Source organism: Fistularia commersonii, chromosome 26 (genome assembly GCF_037954325.1).
Source record: "Fistularia commersonii isolate RoL2024-O1a breed Wild chromosome 26, RoL_Fcom_v1.0, whole genome shotgun sequence".
NCBI classification, from domain to species: Eukaryota; Metazoa; Chordata; class Actinopteri; order Syngnathiformes; family Fistulariidae; genus Fistularia; species Fistularia commersonii.
This window is the reverse complement of record NC_141309.1, coordinates 5,919,257-5,940,746: the sequence shown is the minus strand read 5'-3', so window position 1 is coordinate 5,940,746 and position 21,490 is coordinate 5,919,257. Positions and strand designations below refer to the sequence as shown.

The following is a 21,490-nucleotide window of genomic DNA, read 5'->3' as shown; positions in this document are numbered from 1 at the left end:
GTGATGCTTTGACTGAGACGCCGGCAGTGATACGCCATGGATAAATATTTTAAAAGCAAAAGTATTCAATCAGGACCCTCTGATCCTGAAGACCATTCTGACCCAGATGAAGACCCAAGTATGAGGAGTGGTCAGAAGAAAGTAAAAAAAAAGGTGCAATGAAATTTAGATTGTGTTTGGATTCACTTTTATTGGGGAACCAACTGAGCTGACTCCGTTATGCCTGGTGTGTGTGTGTGTGTGAGTGTGTGTGTGGGGGGGGGGGGGTCCGTCCAACAGAGCCGCGGTTCCAAGCAAACTTAAATGTCATCTCCAAACTAAACACCCTTCACTTCAAGATAAGAACACGGACCATTTGGTTCATCTGTGTAAACAGACTGAGAAATGGTTCAGTCTTGTTGAAGAAAACCACCAAGACAAGTTAGAAAGATCTAAAAGTAAGCTATAAAGTTGCTGAATCCAAAATGCCACAAACCGTGGCAGAGACACTAGTGCTACCTGCCTGCAAAGAAATAGCCCCACACTGAGTAAGTAAAATTGAGACAAGACTTTCATTCTATTTCATTAAAAACGTTTTTGACATTTATTTGGTGTTACACTGTGTGATTTTTCCCAAAAAAACAAACAAAAAAAAAAAACAAAGAAATGAATGTATGTATGTAAAATGGGTTTGAGATGGCTATTTGGTAGAGCGGTCACTTCAGACTTCTGACCACTGGTACTTCGGATCTTCGGTGACTGAATTTCCCTTTTTGTAAGTTGCTTTGGATAAAAGTGTCTGCCAAATGACTATAATGTAATGTAAAATATGTGCCATTGCTCAAAAAGGTTGGGAAACACTAGTCTAGTGTTACTGACAGCTATTGCCTCTATTGCTACTTGTCTAGTGCGTAGGGAATGTACAAAGAAGCATATTCCATATTCCATATTCTTATACTATACCATATTCTTACAATGTACATGCCAAGCAAAATATTGAAATAACTGTCACATTTTCTTAAATCTGTTCAAAGTTGTCCACCACCCAGCCATCTCGCCAGGATTCAACTTGTTGCAGTACAACGTCAGCCGAGGAGGACTGTCACAGAATTGACTGAAGGCGTGGACTGTGCAGAATATACAGGTGAAACACGATGGATCAGGTGCCTTTTGCCAGCGCCTCCTCCGTCTCACGCCTCTCCAGAGAGAAAACACACCGAGTGGGTTGTTTTGTTTCTTTTTTGCCTGCCTGCTTTGGCGTTTTACTGTAAACAAAGAGCATTCTCTACCCAACATCATCGAAACATCTAAATCATTGTAAACCGTGCACACTGCACTCCTTTGTGACACTGTCCTCTACCAGTCGGTTCATTTTTTAAAATAACAGTTATAAATTAACAATCAAGAGAAAATACTGATGCGTGGAAAAACTAATTCCTGATCAAGTGTAACTATTTATAGCCATCGCTAGTTCGCAGAAGCCATAGATCCAGAATGAATCAATACATTGTGACTAATGCTGAGTGACCGCTGATTATTCATGCTGATTTAGCCAGCACTTGATATTTTAGTGAACATTGTAAATTGCAATTTACAATATTCATTGCATCGTGATACTAAAACATTTTTGCAAAGTAGATGATTTACAAAGGACTTTAACCAAGACACTTGTGACATTACTGCCATCTAAAGGTTGTTTTCTGATTGATGCCAATCACCGCCTATCACAATTGTATAATATCAGTCTTGCTTTACTTTGACAGTCTCTGATGTTCCATTTAGCTCGCCGATACGCTACGAGAATTATCTGATGTCTTAAATGAAAAGTATTCACAGCATTTCTATGTTTGAGTCTCAAGAGCAACATCATCAGGACATTAATAGATTCACCATTTCATTTGGAGCTAAAGATCTGTTTTCTATTTGAACTTTAATTTGGGGCTGAAAAAGACACTGAAGGACCATCATTTGAATATAATGTATCATCAGTGAGGGTACCTGACACTGGTGCTGCATCTTCTTGGAGGGTCTTCCGACAATGTAGATCTGGGAGGGCGGAAGGCCAATGGATGTGTAGACGGAGATGTCTTTGGTCGATCCGTAGCCGGCAAAAATCTTCATGTGAGCCTAAAGTCGGTTAAATGAAGAACACGGCTAGTAATTTTTGGTTGGGCTGAACAAAAATGTTTGAACACGACATTTCACGGAGATGAAGGATACGACCCAATGCAAAGCCCCCGCCCCATCTCCTTGACTGACCTCTGTTAGAGTCTTGAGGAAGTTGGCCTTGTGTCTGAGCGGGTCGTGCACCAAGCCATCGCAGAAAGAGACGATGCCATGGGGGAAGTTGTGCTGAGACAACCAGGCCACCACCCGCTGCTTCTGCATGTCTGGACGCCCCGTTACATAGATGATCAAGTAGCCTAAGTCCTGCCAGTGTCTGCAATATGAACAATGGACACGAGACCAACCGACCGCAGCGCATTTGTGAATTAGTGACAAAGAGACGCGAAACCCGTAGAGCAACCAAAGATGTTCTGGGCACCTGACAACGTCCACAGCTCCAGCCCGCACTTTGGGGTCGCTGCCCATAATTGACACGCTGGCAGCGAACGACCCGTCGATGCTGAATACCACAAACTCTGTGCCGCGCGGGATGACTGTCAGGTAGCTGTCGGCGAATGTGTGGTCCCCTCTTGGGAAATTCACAGAGAAAGAGAGACGTGATTCGGTTTCAGAAAAACCATAAAGGACAAAAGCAAAGACTTGGCTTATATCCCGAGGGATCCGGAAAAAGACGGCATATCGCCCAGCCAAAACAACGCCGCCACCTCGAGTGACAAAGGCGAGAAACAGGGGACTCACCTGACAACCATCTTGACAGGATAGACACCTATGCCCAGACGTTTGGCCTCTGGAATGACAAAAGACACTCGGCCGCTGCTGTTTGTCACTTCTGTGCTGAAGTATACCCATTCCCCCGAAGGAGGCTGGGTCATGATGTGCAAGTCCACCTGATAAAAAACAAACAAAAACAAATATGTATCTATGTAATACATACATAATGTGTAGATGGTTTTCTGAGAGCTGTGTTTAGGTCCTGTTGGGATGATACTAGCTCACCTTTTCCCCCGCCAAAGTGACCATATCCAGGGGGCCGTACATGAAGCGACCCGTCACGACCTGCTGGCTGTCCTCTGTGAACACGGCGTCGTTCACACGGTGGTTGGCGGTCACATTCTGTCCAACAAAAAAAAAAAAAAAAAAAAAGAGAAAGATACAAACATGTTGTGTTTTCATTCAAATAATTTTTTCAACATTTTTTTTTTTTACATACACAACAGTCTTACCCTGATCTTCACGTGAGTCCTCTTGCGCAGCCACTTCTCCCGCGGTTTGGAGGGCGTGAACTCGGACACTTCCTTCCCGTCCAGTTCCAGGATGCTCGAGTTTTCGTGTCTCATCACCTGCGGCATTTCGATCGCTCGTATTCATTTTCGGCGGACCGACGCGGACGGCGAGGGGTTACGAGAACGCGGGCTAACCTGTCTGAGGAGAAAGGACACGACGTCGGTGGACTCCCAGTAGGACGCGTGGAAGAGGTGGGGCAGAGCCACTGTTGGGAAAGCGGTCAGAGCGTCGGGGCAGTAGAGGGCAAAATCCAGGCGCTTTGTGCCCCACCAACGTGCTGCAACTGTGATGAGAGCGGATTGAATAGGGTGCACGGATGTGAGACCGGGCGCTAAAATTCAGCGAGAGGTACTGATCACAGGCGAAGGTGCAACAACCAAGAGATATTTCATTTCCTTAAGACCAATCACACCAATCCAAGCAGCAGTTTATCTACAGGGAGCAAAGGAAAGAGTTTGAAACAGTTATTGCCAGAGGGTCCTGAAAAATAAGAACAAGAAGAAGGAATAGAATCAATGTTGATAAGGAACTGAGGCGGGTTATTAGTTTTTTGTGTGGGATATGGAAAAAATATGATGAAGAATGTGGACAGAAGTAGTTCAGGGACTGAACGTCATGTGTTGAGAGTGTAATCTTTGGAAAGAAACACCAGGAACAGCGTGGGAAATCAAGACCTTTAAGACACAGCATAGGACAGTGGACAGAAACCCTCTGCAGACCATTGCTGAAGTTGTGAGTTCCCTCCTTTTTTGGAAATATACCTTGCTCCACTTCGGCTTGGGAGTCCAGTGACACCAGATCACATATAGCACAGTCCAGCCCCGCTGACAGGCAGTTCTCATAGTGGCCAATGGGACTTAGACCTTCTGATGCCTCACTGTCCACGTCTGCAACTACATCTGCTTGAGGGCATCCTGGAGCCTGGTCAACCTTTACGTTCTTACGGAACTTAGGAGGACTCCTCAGGAAGAATTTGTTTTGTGACGATATGGCAAGGTAGGACAAAAGGCTGGTTCTTTTCGATAGGTTTGTTTGGCACGATTTGGCTACGGGAAGAAAAAGAGAAATAATATCCATATGAAAAAATGGACATCGGTTATGTGACAGTATAAACAGTTTGATGCGCCCAGCCAAGTGGCCTGCCGTGAGACAGACCTGTGAAAAAGCTTAAAAGTAATAATTAGCAGTGGCTGGAGAGTCAAGAGTCGTCCGATGTTGTGATGTTGCGTGAAGTTTGCGCAATCGCTCGATCTGAGCTGCCAGGGTGCTAGAGCGGGAGGTCGGAGGAAGAACGTGGTGTAATACGGATAAACGCTCGAGCGACAGCAACGAAGATGCAATGGATGGTGGGTGAGGAGTGTTTGGATGACAGTCTCACAAAAAACACAACAGAGTCCTGTTCGCCGCAGCAAACGGTGCACTTGGGAGCAGACAGTGCAGGATGAGGGAGTCAGGTGCCTACATGCATCGCAGCATTAGAAAAATGCAGCATTTGTTTATCGCATTTACATTAAGACAGTGGATAAAGAGTCAAGACAGACAGTGAAAAGTGGTACTGAGCTGTTCTACAGAACTCTGCTTTTCTATTTGGGACTTTGGAATTGAAAAGAAGGTGAAAACAAGCTTTGTGGCATTCTCCTTTCAATGCAGGCTTAGGACTGGCTACCAAAGGTGGGAGAAAGGCTACTCTCTTCATGTCTACCTAGCAAACTATTGTGCATCAACTGGTGTGCTGGGTGTGTGTAGAGTTGGGGGGGGGGTAAAAATAGAAGCAGGAGGGGAAAAAAAACAGAAGCAATTTGGCTGAAAGAAAGAGAAAGAACTACAAACAGTGGTTTCGTGAGTGGAGGAGAGACAGACTCGTTGGTATTTGAGAACACTTACTGTTGGCTATGTTGGTGGCAGTGTAACTCTCTGCCATTCCTGAGACCTGGCTGGCAATGCTGACCTCACTGGCCCTCCGCTGGCCCCGAGAGAAGGGGCCCGTTACGGGGGATGAAGGATACGAATTGTCCATGAAGACACCACCATGAGACTGAACAACATCTGCTATTGAGCCGAAACAAGGAGATCCCATTAGACATAGACACAGGTAAGGGGAAGTCACAGTGATGCGGGGAGGTAGATGGGTGTTTGGGTGGCAGTGAACAATAACCACCATGGTTTTAGAGGGAAATATGAGACCAAACAGCCCCACAGTGGTCAAGGTCAAATTTCTGCAGCTGACCGATGAATACATGGAACACTTAGTGAGGGCAAAAATACCAAAACATCATTGACGATCACGTCCACGTCACATCCATGTTATGATACAGGAAGGGATTATAGAGTCAGTCCTCGGTCATGCAAGCACAAAGCGGGCGGTCTTTGGTAGTAATAGTTTGTCTCCTTTGCAGTGAGGTACGTTTGGACTGGACAGGTGGTCACCTCATGGACCTCCTGGTTTCGTCATCGTGTGACGGATATCGGTCGATGTACACGTTTCACGTTTCACACTACATTTAAGTTTCTGTTAAGCACCGCCATCTGTGAGCTCTGTGAGGGAGAAGCTTGACTCAAACAAACGCTCACTTTGCCAAATACAAATTAACAAATCTATCCGTCACATGGAACCTCGATCTCTGCTCCCGGTGAGAGCGAGCCTCCAGGTACACACCTCAAGGGAGCTCCTGTTTTCCAAGACTTCTCATTTTAATGCTCGGTAAAAGGCTTTTGAGAGTCGCAAGATGAAGTACTCAGAGGATTTTTAAGGAAAAGGAACAAAGTTCAGGTTATTTTTGTTCTTGTTTAGTTCCTGGTCCACTCATTTCTGTTCATTCGTGTCGGCAATTTCTTGCCTTTTTGAAAAAAAAAAAATTAATTGTCGTTGATTTTCCATTTATTTCCATTACTGACTAATTGTGATTTTACATGTTGGCTTTTAACAAAAATTTATAAACAGTCTCTGGGGGGGGGGGTGGGGGGGAGGTGAATAGAACAGATTAGAAATTATCTGGATTTTCCAAAGATAGGGGGAAAAAAACAAGTTGATCACGGCACAGTAATTAATGTTGGATTCAAACCATAAAATGTGTTGCAGTTTCCAATACATAAAAACTCTATGATACTATAACAGGAATAGATGATATTGTTTGAATGATGAAGTGAACTGCCAGTAATGATAAAGTCTGAATGTCAGGGGTAGAGCGAGGACCGAATCGTGCATAATTGGAGAGAAAAGATCGATGTGGTCGGTGAGAAGGGAAAAGACTGATCTTGGAAGGCAAAGATTTATCATGAAAGTGCACTGGGCTCAGCTGACATGCGCAAAAAGAAGATTATGTTAACAAAACATTAAGAAGTCAAGATTGTAACGTTATATTTTACAAAAATAGGATAACATTTAGAGGGACTGGAGTCATATAAGACCACCTTCTGCCGTAGACTGAGACCACCGGGGAGGATAGAACTGATGACCTGAGGCCATCAAACTACATGACTCTCACTCAGTGAAAATTATTCAATACCAATGACTATGATACATGAAATTCATTATCATGTACAATATACTTTCTATCATATCATGTAATGTCAGGTTTTTATTCAATGTGCAATTTATCTTTAGTTACTTTTTATTTTCAATTCTGGACCCATCTGGCACAACACTTATAGTAATCTATTTGTTGTGCAACACTGCGAAGGAGACAAACCTAAACGTTCTTCTGCTGTTACATTAGTATCTCCTGCAGAGGTCCCTGCAAGGGGGCCTCCGTCGTTGTCGGGAGTAATGAAATAATGCTGGAGACTTGAAAATTTGATGAACTCTGACCATCATTACAAGTAGAAATGCAAGATATAGCACGGCCTTGGACATTGTACATAGAGAGAACTACACACACAACAACATGAGCACCATGGTGTACACATCTGGATGAAGTCATCTATCTAACCCTTGTCAGACATAATGGAAATGATGATGACACACTGCAACATGGATTAAACACAAATACAGCAGTCCCTCGCCATACCGGGATTCACCTTTCCTGGATTCATTGTATCACGGATTATTAACTCTTACATAGCTAATTTTATATCGCGGATATTTTGCTACGGCACAGAGTTCTGTCATCTAAATGTATTTTTATGCATCTATCATTTCAAATCTTTTCATGGTAAAATAAGCAACCAACCAGAACGTGGTGTTCTGTATCCTGGGCTCTGATTCGCTGCGCGACCGCAGCATCATACTCTGCATCTCTCGCCTCGTCGGTCGCACATCGACATGGGATCGCCACTGGTGGCGTTACTGTACAATGTTGTGTTTGTGTGAATTATATAGGAAGTGTTTATAATAGTGTGGAAAAGGTAAATAAAGAGGGTCATAAAGCTTTAAAATAGATATGAACAATAAAATATGTATAATATATATATATATATACATAGATAATTTTAAAAATGGTCACGACATTATTTTTATTTTGTGCGGCTGGTTCTGGGATGTAACCCCCCGTAATAACAGAGGGACTGCTGTACACGGATGTCAGACACACAGCACACCATCGCCACCACCAACACCACAGAGGCTGTGCGGACTTTCAGGTGTATTTCCATTGGAATGTTGTCGACATTCATCAGTTCTGCTTTCGACGTGTAATTTTACCAGGAACTTAAGCGGGTGTATTGCATCCAAGTCGGCACTGGTTTTGAGTTAAACTCAGCTACAAATCCGGACTGACTTGACGAACAACATCAATGGGAATACCAGGAGAGGACGCGTGGGAGATGTGAAATTTCCTCATCGTGGACAACCGTTTTGGAAGCGGGACGGACAAAACAGGCAAGAGAAACACGGCGAACAGGGTTTCGAGACAGATGCAGGTGAATGGGAGAGGCTACACACACTCCATAGTGGTGGGTGTAGCTTTGAGGGAGCCCTCCTGCCAGTTAAGCACAGGCACAGGGATGCACGTCTCACTGATGGTCTCCTGACAGCGAAAGGACAGAGGAGGCCCACTGTCAAGTAGCAGCTGAGCGTTGCTCTGGACTGTCTCCACTACGGAGGGATGTGGATGAGCAGAAAGGGCAGAGGTCATGGGGGGTTTGGAGGTAGATACCCAGGTTATAGGGGACAGGAGGCCGAGGAGAAAGAAAGAAAGAAAGAAAGAAAGACAGAAAGAAAGAGGACAAGGAAGACACAAAAACATATGAAGCAAGAAAAACAACATGAGACGTACAAGCAGAGTCAAGCCCTTAATTAAGCCCGTGTCTTTCGATTTTGTGGCTCTTTGTCAGCGATTGAAGTGTTATTCTAAGATTGGAAAGCACTGCTGTAGCCTGCTTTTTATCACATAAAGGGAAATTGAAAATGCGTCTTAATCATCAAAAGAACCGATGGATTTTTTACACGACGTCGCAACCCCATTTAATGAAAGCGACCGCTTGTGGTACAAAAAGAGGGAGGGGCGGCATATTTCAAATTTCTCGTACTCTTTCGGCGACCTCCTGGCAGTCTGCAAATACATATTCTGAGTCTTAATGGCGGGATAAAAAGGCTAGGCTCTAAGGGTTACTCTACTACAATGACCAGCAGCACTATGAACACATTCGGATGAATAAATTGCTTCGCATAAGACCTTGAAGCACAAACAGTAGAAAAATGTGTCATTTTTCTTTAAGACAGTAACTGCATGTGAGGGAGTTCACAGTGTTCAGGCATGTTCGTGTGTGTGTGTGTGTGTGTGTGTGTGTGTGTGTGTGTGTGTGTTGTCTAAGGCATGCATTCATGAAAAACAGGACAGGTGGTTACAATCAGATCTGACGGTGTCTGAAGCGAGCCTCGTCATATTTCATTAAAAAAAAAAAAACAGCATTTTAAGCCACAATGTCAATCCTTTGCACGCGAATTAGAGTCAGTATTACGTAGTTAAATGATCACGGTTACTACATTTCTAGTTTTGGGACCAGTCAGCATGAGGGGGCTCACCCAATAGAGCGGAGTTTCCATCTCCCAAGGGAAAGCGCTGATAACGGGGGACGTTGAAGGGAGGCAAGAGGTGAAATTTCCTCTCCAGGAGAGGCTCCAGGCGGGAGGCGGATGGATCGGCCGGGTGAAACAAGTTATAGACCTGCTGACACGCAGGCCGCAGCTGAGCCACTAGGGGGAGGAACCAAACAAAAGACATGAGGCACGGAACATGAAAATCCTCAGGAGTTTTTACTCAGGTGGGAGGTTTGTAGAAAACAGGGGCGATTCTTGGCAAAACACATAAGTTGCAGTATCTGCTAGATACTGAAAATGTCAAAACACATTTATTTCCTTCAGGAATGAATGTTGAGAACCAGCTTGACATTGTCTGATGTAAAGAAATCGCACGTCTTTGAGCTTATCAATTTCTTATCCGCCTGTTTGTTTGACAATTTTGATTTGCTTAACAGCAAAGTCAAATCCATGTGTCTGCACTCCTGGGAACTCGCAACGACAGGCCGTGGCATATGACAAAAACCGCCTGCCTTCAACTGATAAAAAAAAAAGGTGATAATGGAAATAGTACGCATGCGTTTCAAGTCTAGGAATAACATGAAATTGACTGTTTATGCATGAGTGATGGCTTCCTGGCCGAGCAGCACTTCCTACATTATCATAACATGAGCACAGCAACAAAAGGGCATGAGAGTTTAACCTTGAGAGCACTTAAAAGGTGAAGGAATTTATGAATTTAATTAATTTGTTAACACACGATTTTTAAAGGATAAATACGGCATCTCTGCTGGAGTACAGACAGCGATGTTTCAGTTTCTACCAACAAAGCAGTTGTGTTGATGCAAAGAGCAAATACATTGGAAATGACTCAAAAACAACATTATGTTGATTATTTGTTATGGAGTCGCTTACCATCCAGCATAGGGATGACGGTCTTCCTCAGGGCAAGAACCAGGCCCAGCGGAGACCCAAATAGGAAAAAATCTGACACCTCAAAGTCAAACTTCCCCAGGGAGCCTCCATCCAGCATAGTGCTGCTGCTCGACCTGCGTGACGTCGCGTCGTTCCGCAGCACGCTGGAGTGCAAGCTGAGAAAACAACACAAAGTAATTTCATTTGTCCAGCCTTTATTGTATCTACAACGCAATGATGGAATGTGTTACAAGTTCACAATGGGGGGAATTTGTCCTTTTATAGAGCTACGAACAACAGCTCACAAACCAAAATGTTTTTCGACAGCAGCTTGGAATGCGTTGTCTTCTGACACATGTCATTATGTTTAACTGTCTTGTTGCTGTAACTCTGCTGTGGTTTCTGTGCACGTCTGATCCCAGTGTTTTCTCATGCTGATATGTTTACGTGATGCTCTTCTACATTTTCAGATGCCCTTTACTGCTGTCCCTGTTGCATTTTGACACAAAATGTCATTTAACACCAGATTTTAAAAAAACACTTCTTGGACCACAGAATAAATAATATCCTGTTATAATTTCTGTTAACCATATTTAGTTGCAATGTCCTTTACAAACAATTTTATCAAAAAGGCATTGGAATTTCTATCTTTGCCATCCTTACCTTCCTTAACATCAGATTTTAAAAGTCATTTCTTGGACTGCAGAATAAATTCAATCCTGGCATGTTTTATATTATCAAATTTTTTTTACAATGCCCTTGAAAAACTATTTAGACAAAAACACAAGGGATTTGTATATTTGCCGTCCTCACCTAGACAGGAAGGCCTGGTGTTGCTTTATGGTATCGAGCTCATAGGTCGAAGAGTCGCTTCTCTTGCGCGGCAACTGCCGCTTGGTGTCGTCACCGGTGCTGGCCCGAGGGATATCGATGTTACTGCGACTCAGGTGCCGGCTGCCCTCCAGGGTCGGAGATGCTGATCCGTGCCCGCAATTGACGATGATACCGGGAGAGAGGAGGTCCTGGTCCTGCGGGTGGAGAGCCACAACTATGTAACTTTACATCAACATTTTGTGCAGGAGAAAAAATATTTTTTAAATTCCATTATGAGGGCCCAGAGCGTTTTGAAAGATTTTGATAAACAACAAATGGCTTTAAAATGTATGAATAGAATAAATTAAAAAAAAAAAAAAAAAAAAAAAAAAAAAAAAGCATTATTCTTTTTCCACAAACCTGCACGCTGACTATGCTGCCCCTTCGGCTGCTGTTCTGGCTTTCGTTGACTGTCTGGTTGCTGCTGCACAAGGCGTCGAACCCTAAAATTCCCCCGACGCAGTCACCAATTAGGCAGACCTACGAGGAGACGTCAAGGAATAGAAATATAAAAAAAAAAAAAAAAGTTAGATAATGCGATTTGAATTCACCGGCAGCATTAGTGTTCAGAGCAGTAATAAAAGCTGCAGAAATGCTGATTTTGTTGAACTGATTTGAAATTAACAAGAAATATACTTGAGTAGTTGTGATAACTTTGAAAGGCATTCTTTACTTTATCTTTGTAAAACAGGAGAAGAAAATGAATAAAACGAAACAGGAAATGCCTTCAAAATGAGTACGAGAGGAACATTGCGACACACATATCCTTAGTAAAGGAGGTGTCCAGGCCTTGAAGCCGGAGCAAAGTATTTAAAAACCACATTCTTTGTAAAAGCCAGTAACAAAGAAATGATGCCAGTGGATCATAAGTGACCTGGCCAGAGAATGCCGCTCCGTCCAAAGACTTGATAAAGTCGGTGTACACCAGGTTGGCTCTGACGATGACGGTCGCCACGGCCTCCTGGTACTGCGGGGCAGAGGTGGCCAGGAGCGGTAAGGCAGCCAGGGGAATGTGGTCCTGGCTGCTGGACAGACAGCCTTCGTCGTAACTGTACGGGCTCAGGCTGCGACGAAAGATTTCAAATTAAAAAAAAAAAAAAACATCACTGTCTCCTCACTTTTTCGGAATGATAATTGGACATTTAGTTCTTCACTATTTTCTGTTAAAAACAGTAGTTGGATATTTAAGTACACCCGTTGAATGAAAATGTTTGCCTCTTACTTGGATACTAGAGAGAAGGCCTCGGCACAGATGGCAGGGCAAGGCACCAGGCGGATGGCGATGCGTCCCAGAGCAGCGGGGTAGTGAACACGCATGACTGTGTCGAAGGCCGTACTAATGGTGTTGACGTCAGCCTGCTTGCTGTTCTGGTCACCTCCGCCCGTATCCAGGATGTTCCCTCCGTGCAAAACTAAAATCAGCACGTGGATCTTGGATGGCTGCAGACACTGTTGGGATGAGCTCTCCTGGGAAAAGACAGTTGAGGGGAAAAAAAAAAGGTTGCCGTACTTGACAATGGAAGACCAATGGGGGGGGGGGGGTGATGGTAAAGACAGATCCTTTGTAATATTGACCAGACAGCATCTACAGAGAGAAAAAAATACAGACAAACTACAACGTCTTTGGATTAAGCAGTTGCTTGTGTCAGATTTGTGACTGTATATGTCCATTTCTTTAAATATGGACCATAAATTAAAAAAAAAATAAAAAAAAGGAGGACTTGAACAGATGAGCTGAGAGCCATGACGGGACACAGGATGGTGCCCACCCAAACTGCACCCGGGTCACGAAACGACAAAAATGCCTCCTGACAAACACGTCACATTAAGTACGACGGGATTTGCAGTTTTGTCGGATGAGTTTAATCCAAAACTTGCTCTGCATGTAAACTCAACACCACAGCTGCAAGTACACAGGAGTTCAACAAGGGGCGGTGAAGTTGAGGAGCACGTATGGATTGGGGTTTGGGCGATGAGGGAAACAGGCAGGATCAGTAAGTAAGAGGGATTTGAGGTTTCCGTGGAGCCACCAGAGCCCACGATGAACTGGGGCTGAACTGTCTACTTACTGACTGGTGCCGTGTTACCATGATGGTAGGAATGGGAGAGCTATTGGCTTGGCCGCTAACAGAGTCACGCATCTGAACACAAGAGCACAGAGAGGCTCAGGGACAAAAAAAAGGCCTTCTCAAATCCTCCCAGTCTTGAAATAAAGCACCTAGTTTTGTTTGTCATGATTAAAGAAGCCTGATACTGAAGGACATTTCTGCGTCTGGTTAGATACATTTCATCATCAAGAAATGTTTTGTACGTTTCGCGCTCACATACACACACCTCATCTAGTCTTTCCTCGCTGGTCACGGTTTCATAGTCAACAGTCATTTCTTTGAAGAGTTCACCTGCAAACGCAAACACATCCAGTTGTGAGTCTTAAAGATAGAAGCATTGTAGAAGTGCATTTGCCAGCGTAGGTTTAACCGTTGCAGCCTTCATACCGGGACTTTCTTCTGTGTCCGCGGCTTCAATCTTGTCCATGAGGTCATTGGAATTCCACTTGGCGATTTCCTTTGGAAAGACCTCTTCGCTGTCGGAGAGATCCTCTGCACAGGCAACACAAAGCAAATACATGTCAGCTTTATGAGATGAATGGATTTATTTAGTGTTTAAGTAATATGCATGTTAATATTTTATCAATTGAGTCTAACAAATTATTTTATTCCAGGGTTGTAACACAGTTAATTTGGGGGTCATATAGGAGTTATATACTGATCAGTTATTGATCCATTGAAATATATAGGCTGATAACTCATTTGATTGACAATGTAATTCACATCATATTGTCAAAAAACACTTAGATCAAACACTAATAAGCGTATCCTTGCGTTTTTCCACTCTATCAGGAAATACTGCATTAGTCAATAAAATATTTTAAATGTCTCTCGCTTATGTAAATGTAATTCTTAAAATTGACTTATACAAATGTATTCTCCATTTGTCGATAATTTGTGATTTCAAGACCTTCAGAATTCTGCCAAGTAAATAGTATTCTTGCCAGTGACAAATTTTGATTTAATTTATGGAAACACCGGCAGCCGCAAGAAATTTGAAGTTTGCCAGTTTAATGTTCATTTGGAAATGCCTTAACATTGTTCCCAATGTCCTTAGAACAAAAAGGTAAACATATTATCAAAAAATTGGAAATGACTTTATTTCACAGTGACTTGGAAACACTTACTGCGAGACAGCTGCAGCCAGTGTTTCACAAAGACAGTAATCAGGATTCATAAACAAAATCAATTTATTTCCAGTCAAAAATTAAACCAAGTGGGTTTATGATGTTCTGTCACCATTATATTGAGTTTGCGCCATTTCGTTCAATATGTTTTTTTCTAAAGCGTAAAATATGTATCACCCTAGTCTTAAACTAGGTAAAATTAAGAAATTTAAGGCTTCACCTCAAGCCACTAAAATAAGATTTCTACCGTATGATTTATCATAGATGGCAAAGTTTATTAACAAGTAGATGCATTTCCTCATTACACCTGGCTATGTTTGTCCAGCGATACTACTTTTATTACACCTTATACCAGGAATGTGTAGATTCATGAATGGATAAATAAACAAAACCAGAAATACTTTGTGTCAGTGATGTTTGTTGTTTTGTGCAACACAAACAGCAGGTAGGCAAACAGAAGATTAATTGGGATGTACTTCTCACGTTTGCTTTAGACGATGCAACTCAAGAGAAGCACACAGACCCAAACAGCGAAACAAAGATGGAAACAGGAAAAACATAATCTTGTCTCCTTCCATTTATAACTGTGACCTGCACCCTTATACCACAGCAAATTAATTCTGATACAGCAGCTTCAATTATTCCCCCCCCCTCATTTAAAAGTGTTTGTTGCTTCTGTAGTCCGGATGTACAACGGCGACCACTGCTGATTCTGCCAATGACAGAACCTCATCTGAACCGATTGGAAAAAAAAAATGAAAATGCGGTGAAAAATGTGTACTTTTATGCCATACGCCGACTTTGAATTATCGATCCGAGCGAACATAAAGGCTGCGAGCTATAAAACTAGATACATAAAACTTTGTCTCGGGATTACATCACAGTTTCCCACAGTGTCAGATGCAGCAATTTATTGAACAAGGAAGAGGAACAAATGAGTGCAACTAAATCAGTAGCAACATAATAATTGACAGCTACACACAGAATTTGTTTTTTTTTAATCATCCTGGTCTTTAAATGTTACAAGAAAATAAAATGTCCCAGTCTAAACACTGCAGACTTATAGTAAGTTATTGCTTAAATCATTAAATCTCTAGATGTGTTTATATCATGTTCCAAGGATGATTTGTCTGCATTGCTGAGAGAAAGACTTGTGTTTTGGGATGATTTGTATTTCTGAACTTGATGGTGGGCTGAGACACAGGGCCTGAGTCCTTAGCTGAACTCATCCGGCAGAGAGCAGGGGGATGTTGCACCAAACACACTCATTTCAACTGAAGTCCCAAAGCATGCTGGGAATCTGGGAAGTTTGAGAACTGATCTGTGGTTGAAGAGATGCATGCAAAGTGAGGTCGTATGAAAAACGCCAATGTTACACACTCTCAATGATGTATCATTACCGTGCGCGTCGAAAAACTCCTCGTCCGAGCTGTCGTCAGAGTCTCGCGCTATGCTCTGCATCCTCCACTCTGAGATGCTGTGGCGTGACGGACTCACTGAAATATCGCATATGAACAAAAAAAAAACCAAACCCAACAACATTCAGTGTTATTTTGGGACATGTGTTTCGGCCTCCCTCTTTCCCTTTTTAACACACACGCTCCACGACAAAGAAACATTGCACAATCTCCATTGGCTAACACACACACACACACACACACACACACACACACACACACACACACACACACACACACACACACACACACACACACACACACACACACACACACACACACACACACACACACACACACACACACACACACACACACACACACACACACACACACACACACACACAGTGTTATATAAACATGCAACAGTCTCTGTGGTACATTACTTCATCACAGATGGACCGGTTGGTGGTCATGGGGGTGTGTGAAAAGTGAGGCTCAATGTTACACAGACGAGCTACAAGTACACCATCAACCAAATGCTGGCTGACGCAAAAGTGGCAAAACTGAAATGTGGCTTTGTCTGTCACTCGTCTTCAGTCGACCTTATATATCGGCGTGGCGGAAGAGGCAGGGGTGTGGTGGAAGAAGTGAGGGTTAGAGGAGGATACAGCTGTAGTTGTCAGCATAAAGACGGAAACAGCGGTGTTGGAAGGGAGGGTCACTGCGAACAGCGTCAGCTTCCTCCCGTCTCGCTCTGTGATGTCAGCAACGCTGCTAAAAATAGCTCAGGAGGAACCACAAGGGGAGTTACAGGGGTGAGTCGAGTCAAGCTGGATGCGAGTGTGGTTCCAGGTGGCGGCAACGGCGACTGCCGCCGCGAGGTAGGTGGATGGGTGAGACAGGGTGTTTTGCATTTGCGATGCTGGAAGCTACTGCAAAACACAAGCTGGGCCAAACTCACTGATCTGTAGAGTTAAAGCGAGGTAATTTGGAGAATGCAGCATGCAGGGGAGTGAGTGAATGTGGACAGGCTACGAAACTGAAGCAGTTGGATTCCATTTTAAAAGTGGCACTGTTTGGGATTTATTAACACCATCTAGATCTTAAGACTTGGATACAGATCTTCAACTTGGATGCCCGGTCAAAAATATCCACAATTCAAATTTCTTTTGAGAGTAGTTATTTAGAAACGTTGGGAGTTTGTTACTCACCTCCTCGCTTGGATGAGCGAGAGGATCGAGATGAGGTTGACCACTGCTTAGTGAGTACGCCCCGCAGCTGGAGAGTCTCTCCCACCGAGCTGACCACCACCTCCTCCGCTTCGATGGAACTGATCGCCTCTTTAGCCTCCTGGTCTTTGTCAGGCGACGGTGTCCCTCCATTGGCCTCGGTGGCCTCCTCTGCTTGGCTAAACTGGGCCATCTTTCTGGCCAGGGTCAGCTGGGTTTCCAGCTCCAACTGCCTAATGTCCTCCATGGTTAGACCATACCACTCATCCTGCCAGCACCAGGCCTGCCGGTGGGCTCGTACCATCACCTTTCGCAGTCCTGTGGAGAGACGACCGTCAACCCATCTACATGGACGGGATCTAAACGCTTATCGGGTAATTCATAGCGTCAAACCTATGACAATTGTTTGAGACCAACGAAGTACACACCGACATCATGGATAAAGCGTTCGATCTTGGACTGCATGCCCCAGTAGCGAAATTCCACCTTGCACAATTTGTAGGCGCACATGATGGGAGTCTTTTCCGGGTCATTGTTGTACTCCTCTATCCAGTCATCCAGCAACGGGCCCCTCTGAGTCTTCACCGACTTGTAGAGCCGTGGGTCCTCCACTGCTTTGTACTCATGGGGCGCAATGGGATCTGTCACTATATCAATAGGGTCTGCCATAGAAAATTCAAGTTGAGTAATGGTGGCGGGTCTTTTGATATGGGTCGGGTGGGGTGGTACAAGAGAAAAGCATTTTCAATGGCAAATCGTCGGTTTGAACAGGTACTATTGAAAAAGAGTCACTACATGCATTTTAAACTATACACGGTATATCAAAAGTAGCCTCATTGCAAACTTGCTCTGAACAAGAGGGGAAAAAAGGAGTTGAACTGAATAGCCGCAGGTGGGCCTCATCAACTCCTCATGTCGAGGACACAGGAGGACAAACACCAAGAACCCATGATTTAACCCCTACACAGATATCGCAAGTAAAGATTATTACTTGCTGTGTTGGTTTTTTCTATTTTACAGCTATACTGTAGGAAACTATAGCGACTTCTTAATTAGATCCTATTTTGGATTTTGAAAGTTAATAGAAGGGACGGAGTATTTTTTGTTTACACTGTACAGATTCAGGGCGGAAACATTTTCTCACCAATACTCCGTTGCCTTTTCTCTGCAGCAGACATGTTGAAGACATCTCCCTGGGTCCCCGTGTCCGGCTTGTAGTACGTCTCAATGTCAATAGAGAACTTCTCAACAAAGGGACACGTGTATCTGAAGCACAAGGGGGAATTCTGAGTTACAGCCTCCAAATGCTTCTAGATTGCATTACGGTCTTTCTTCATTCACGGGCTTAGTTTTTCCAATTGAGCGGCACCAAGATCCGGACTATTTAATGGAGAGTGACAACACCCTCTCACGGCTAAGGATGGATGATATGTGACCCATGCCCATCTGTTGCATCTGAGGCGCCTGCAGCAAAGCTGTCACTGGTTGAATAGATGTGTCAACAGGCACTTGCAGTCTATCAATATCCTGACAGTAGAGTCAAGGGCACATCTCTTTTCAGCACCTTCTTGTCTCTTTGTTTGTCAGGCACTGCAAGGACTACCGGGCTGACACTGAGAATAGTCGGGGCGCGGACATATTACAAATTTGGAGCCCCGGACACCGATCGGGTCTAGAATATCTTGACGCTAGCTCTCAGGTACTAATTTTGTCTTCACTGTTGCTGAGAGGCTATTACGTTATTTTCAAGCGAATGAACTCAAAAATAATTTGTAAATTCAGCAATAGGCCCATTTGTCTCACAACTCATCATCCTCGAGGGAAAACTCCCAGCTCCGTATTGTTGCTCCTCGGTTATCAAAGATTCGGTAACCCTGAAAAAGTTTAGCGCTCTCTCTCCCTCTTGTTCTGAGGGGGCGTGGAGGCGTTTTTCATGCAGGAGTAAAACCTTACCGGGTGCGGGTGTAAGGGTAGGCGTTCCACGACTCCTCTTCAACCCTCAGTGCCGCTTTTGGCAAGATGGAGCGGAACCAGCTAGGGATATGCATGCCAATGTGGTAAACCTTGTGGGTGTATTGGCCTATCCCACCTGGTCCATCTGTGTACGGCTTGTTTTCGAGGATCTCCACCCCGCTACCTTCACCGCAGCTCTCCTCTCTGCTCTTTTTCTGCAAGAAAGGGAGAATATTTCATGTTCTGCCGATACTTTCACGCATGTGAGAAGCAAGAGACTTTTCAGTTCAATCACGACTAGAAATATGTTCATGATTCAAAAGCTAAAATCAACTAATAAACAACTCCCGACGGTCGAGCATCGCAGAGTCAGCAGACAGATACACGATACAACCGATGAAAGATAAACCTTCCCGATGGCCTGTCTGCTTTGACTTGCAAACATTGCCCCTTCTTTTCCATATTAACAATCCAGATGAACACGAAGAGGTCAGATGGAGCCGGTGGATGCAGCCGAGTAGATACAGGGAGATGAATCAAAGATAAGAATATACGGCATGGCAACGGGAAGTTTTGTGATCGTTCAGGGAAATAAATAGGGAAATATTTGTTTTGGGAAATAAGTCAGGCGTAGTCCAACTGCTGACATAATTAAAAATGGTGAGCAAAGATCAAAAATGGCAGGAATCATAAAAGAGTTTCTGCTGATACCAACCATTCTTTAGACGGTACGTATAGTCTTCAATGTTAAAAGAAAGATGGCCCTGCACTTTGTGCAGTCCAGAGTTTGCCAGTCAGTCGAGTTGGGAGTGGCAGTGCAACAAATCAGTGGCGTTGGGAGGAGGAGGCCATAAAGCGTCCAGCACACCAGACCTCATTAGCTCTGATAGGTCATTCATTAGCCACCGGCTCAACTCTCAACAGCCCAGATGCAGCTTGAAAGACGGAGCACAGGCGCCACAGCAAACTGGGCTTTCACAGGGGTTCAGTAATGAAGCACGGTTTGATGTAAATGTCAAAGATGACAGCTCGTCTACAAATACAAACACTGCAACTATGCATGGCCGGGTAGACTGTCGCAAAAGGTAAATAAGATTAAAAAAAAAAAAAAAAACATTTTCCCTTGCAGAGAGACACAGCAGGAAAGATTTCAGTGACACTGCAAACAACATTGGTAGCCCTCTATATCAAAAGATTGCTGTAAAAATGTTAAAAAGGTTAAATAGAAAGGGTCAGAAATTTGTAGAATTTAATTTGTGCTTCACTGAAGACAGTCTGATGAAGGGCTGCGAATTTTCTTCTTCCTACAGAATGATATGAGCAGATACTGGCTTTAAATTTAAATTCAAATAGGCCACAGGTGTGAATATAATGCAAGAAATTTGCTGCATGAAGAAGTTACATTTTACGGATAACTTGTATCTTTTTATTTGCTCCTTTTAAAACTGGCGAGACATTGTGAGAGCCATTTTATCACAGCTGCATCTGCTAGTGGACAATCATAAGAATAACCGAAAAGATGTTAATCCCACTGCATGAGAGACATGATATTTTCTGCATTGAATAGAAAACCTGAGGATATATCACTACAAATATCAGCTATTCAGCAATGGAGCTTTCATGTTTTGATGCCAAAGTGGCGATAAATACCACCAAGACAATATAGAGACACTAAAATATTTATATTTCAAAGAGATCCTATCACCAGAAGGTAAGATGGATAGGGAATACTGGGCCAAAACCAATCCTCCCATTAGTGTAATACTAATGCAACAGTCCTTTTTTTTTTTTAAGAAAAAAGGAGCAGATTGGGTATATTACATATACATAAACACAAAAAATAATCCTATAGGAAAGATGCCGGCTTTTTCTTCTTGCAATCAAGTTAGTTTTGCAGGCTTCCTGTTCGGGGTGGTGATTTACATTTCTCTCCACAGACACGGCCGTCTAATCAGCGCAAGAGTGATGTGTGCCTGTGAACGAGACACAGTGAAATCCCCTCATATTTTATCTCTTCACACGTACTTCCTTTTCTGCGTATATTTCTGAAAAATCCCTGTGCTGTGATAATGAATTGAAAAATAGCTGTCAAATAAGAAGGTGACATCGAGAGGGCGAATGAGTGCGATGAGAGCCGGGGTGGGGCATCGGCCGCCGAAGTGCAGATACGGCCAAGCGGTCCTGAGGCACTGGCTTCGTCTACGAGACTTACACCGAGGATGGATAGCAGTCAGGCCTACATGCTGCAGTTGCCCTGGTAACATGGCAGCGATGAAGTGAGGGTATCCACAGATACTCGCAATATCCTTGTTTTCTCTCCGCTCCGCTTTCTCTCTCTTTTCCTTTGTAGCCTCCCTTTCTGTCCTCCATTTCCTCTTTTCATTCACTCCCTCTCTTGAACAAAACCTGACCACCGGCACGCTGCTGATGTCATGGTTACCTTGGTGACAGAAGCCTCACAGCAACGTAGCTTTGTTGAGAGGGTGAGGTCAGGGGGAAAGGTAACTAAGGGTCACAAATGTAAGAATTCTTCCTCTCC

At 43.7% G+C, this 21,490-nt stretch overlaps 1 protein-coding gene across 12 annotated transcripts in view; it reads right to left on the bottom strand.

Moving 5' to 3' along the window:
• LOC147218350 (membrane-associated phosphatidylinositol transfer protein 2-like) overlaps positions 1-21,490 on the bottom strand; it is a 45,471-nt gene that overhangs the window by 4,206 nt on the left and 19,775 nt on the right. For 3 of the 12 annotated variants that reach the window (XM_086173511.1, XM_086173510.1, XM_086173512.1), the window contains 24 exons: positions 18,952-19,166; positions 18,143-18,264; positions 17,427-17,660; positions 16,981-17,316; positions 15,770-15,865; positions 13,630-13,734; positions 13,469-13,533; positions 13,204-13,275; positions 12,357-12,601; positions 12,009-12,198; positions 11,495-11,614; positions 11,075-11,289; positions 10,262-10,437; positions 9,353-9,523; positions 8,270-8,422; positions 5,275-5,439; positions 4,152-4,436; positions 3,525-3,673; positions 3,330-3,446; positions 3,103-3,219; positions 2,845-2,993; positions 2,525-2,674; positions 2,239-2,419; positions 1,978-2,106 (listed from right to left, as the gene is read on the bottom strand). In XM_086173511.1, coding sequence (XP_086029637.1) covers positions 1,978-2,106; positions 2,239-2,419; positions 2,525-2,674; positions 2,845-2,993; positions 3,103-3,219; positions 3,330-3,446; positions 3,525-3,673; positions 4,152-4,436; positions 5,275-5,439; positions 8,270-8,422; positions 9,353-9,523; positions 10,262-10,437; positions 11,075-11,289; positions 11,495-11,614; positions 12,009-12,198; positions 12,357-12,601; positions 13,204-13,275; positions 13,469-13,533; positions 13,630-13,734; positions 15,770-15,865; positions 16,981-17,316; positions 17,427-17,660; positions 18,143-18,264; positions 18,952-19,166 — 3,957 coding nt within the window. The remainder of the gene's footprint in view (positions 1-1,977; positions 2,107-2,238; positions 2,420-2,524; positions 2,675-2,844; positions 2,994-3,102; positions 3,220-3,329; positions 3,447-3,524; positions 3,674-4,151; positions 4,437-5,274; positions 5,440-8,269; positions 8,423-9,352; positions 9,524-10,261; positions 10,438-11,074; positions 11,290-11,494; positions 11,615-12,008; positions 12,199-12,356; positions 12,602-13,203; positions 13,276-13,468; positions 13,534-13,629; positions 13,735-15,769; positions 15,866-16,980; positions 17,317-17,426; positions 17,661-18,142; positions 18,265-18,951; positions 19,167-21,490) is intronic. The other 9 variants (XM_086173515.1, XM_086173514.1, XM_086173521.1 and 6 more) reach the window with 7 other exon arrangements.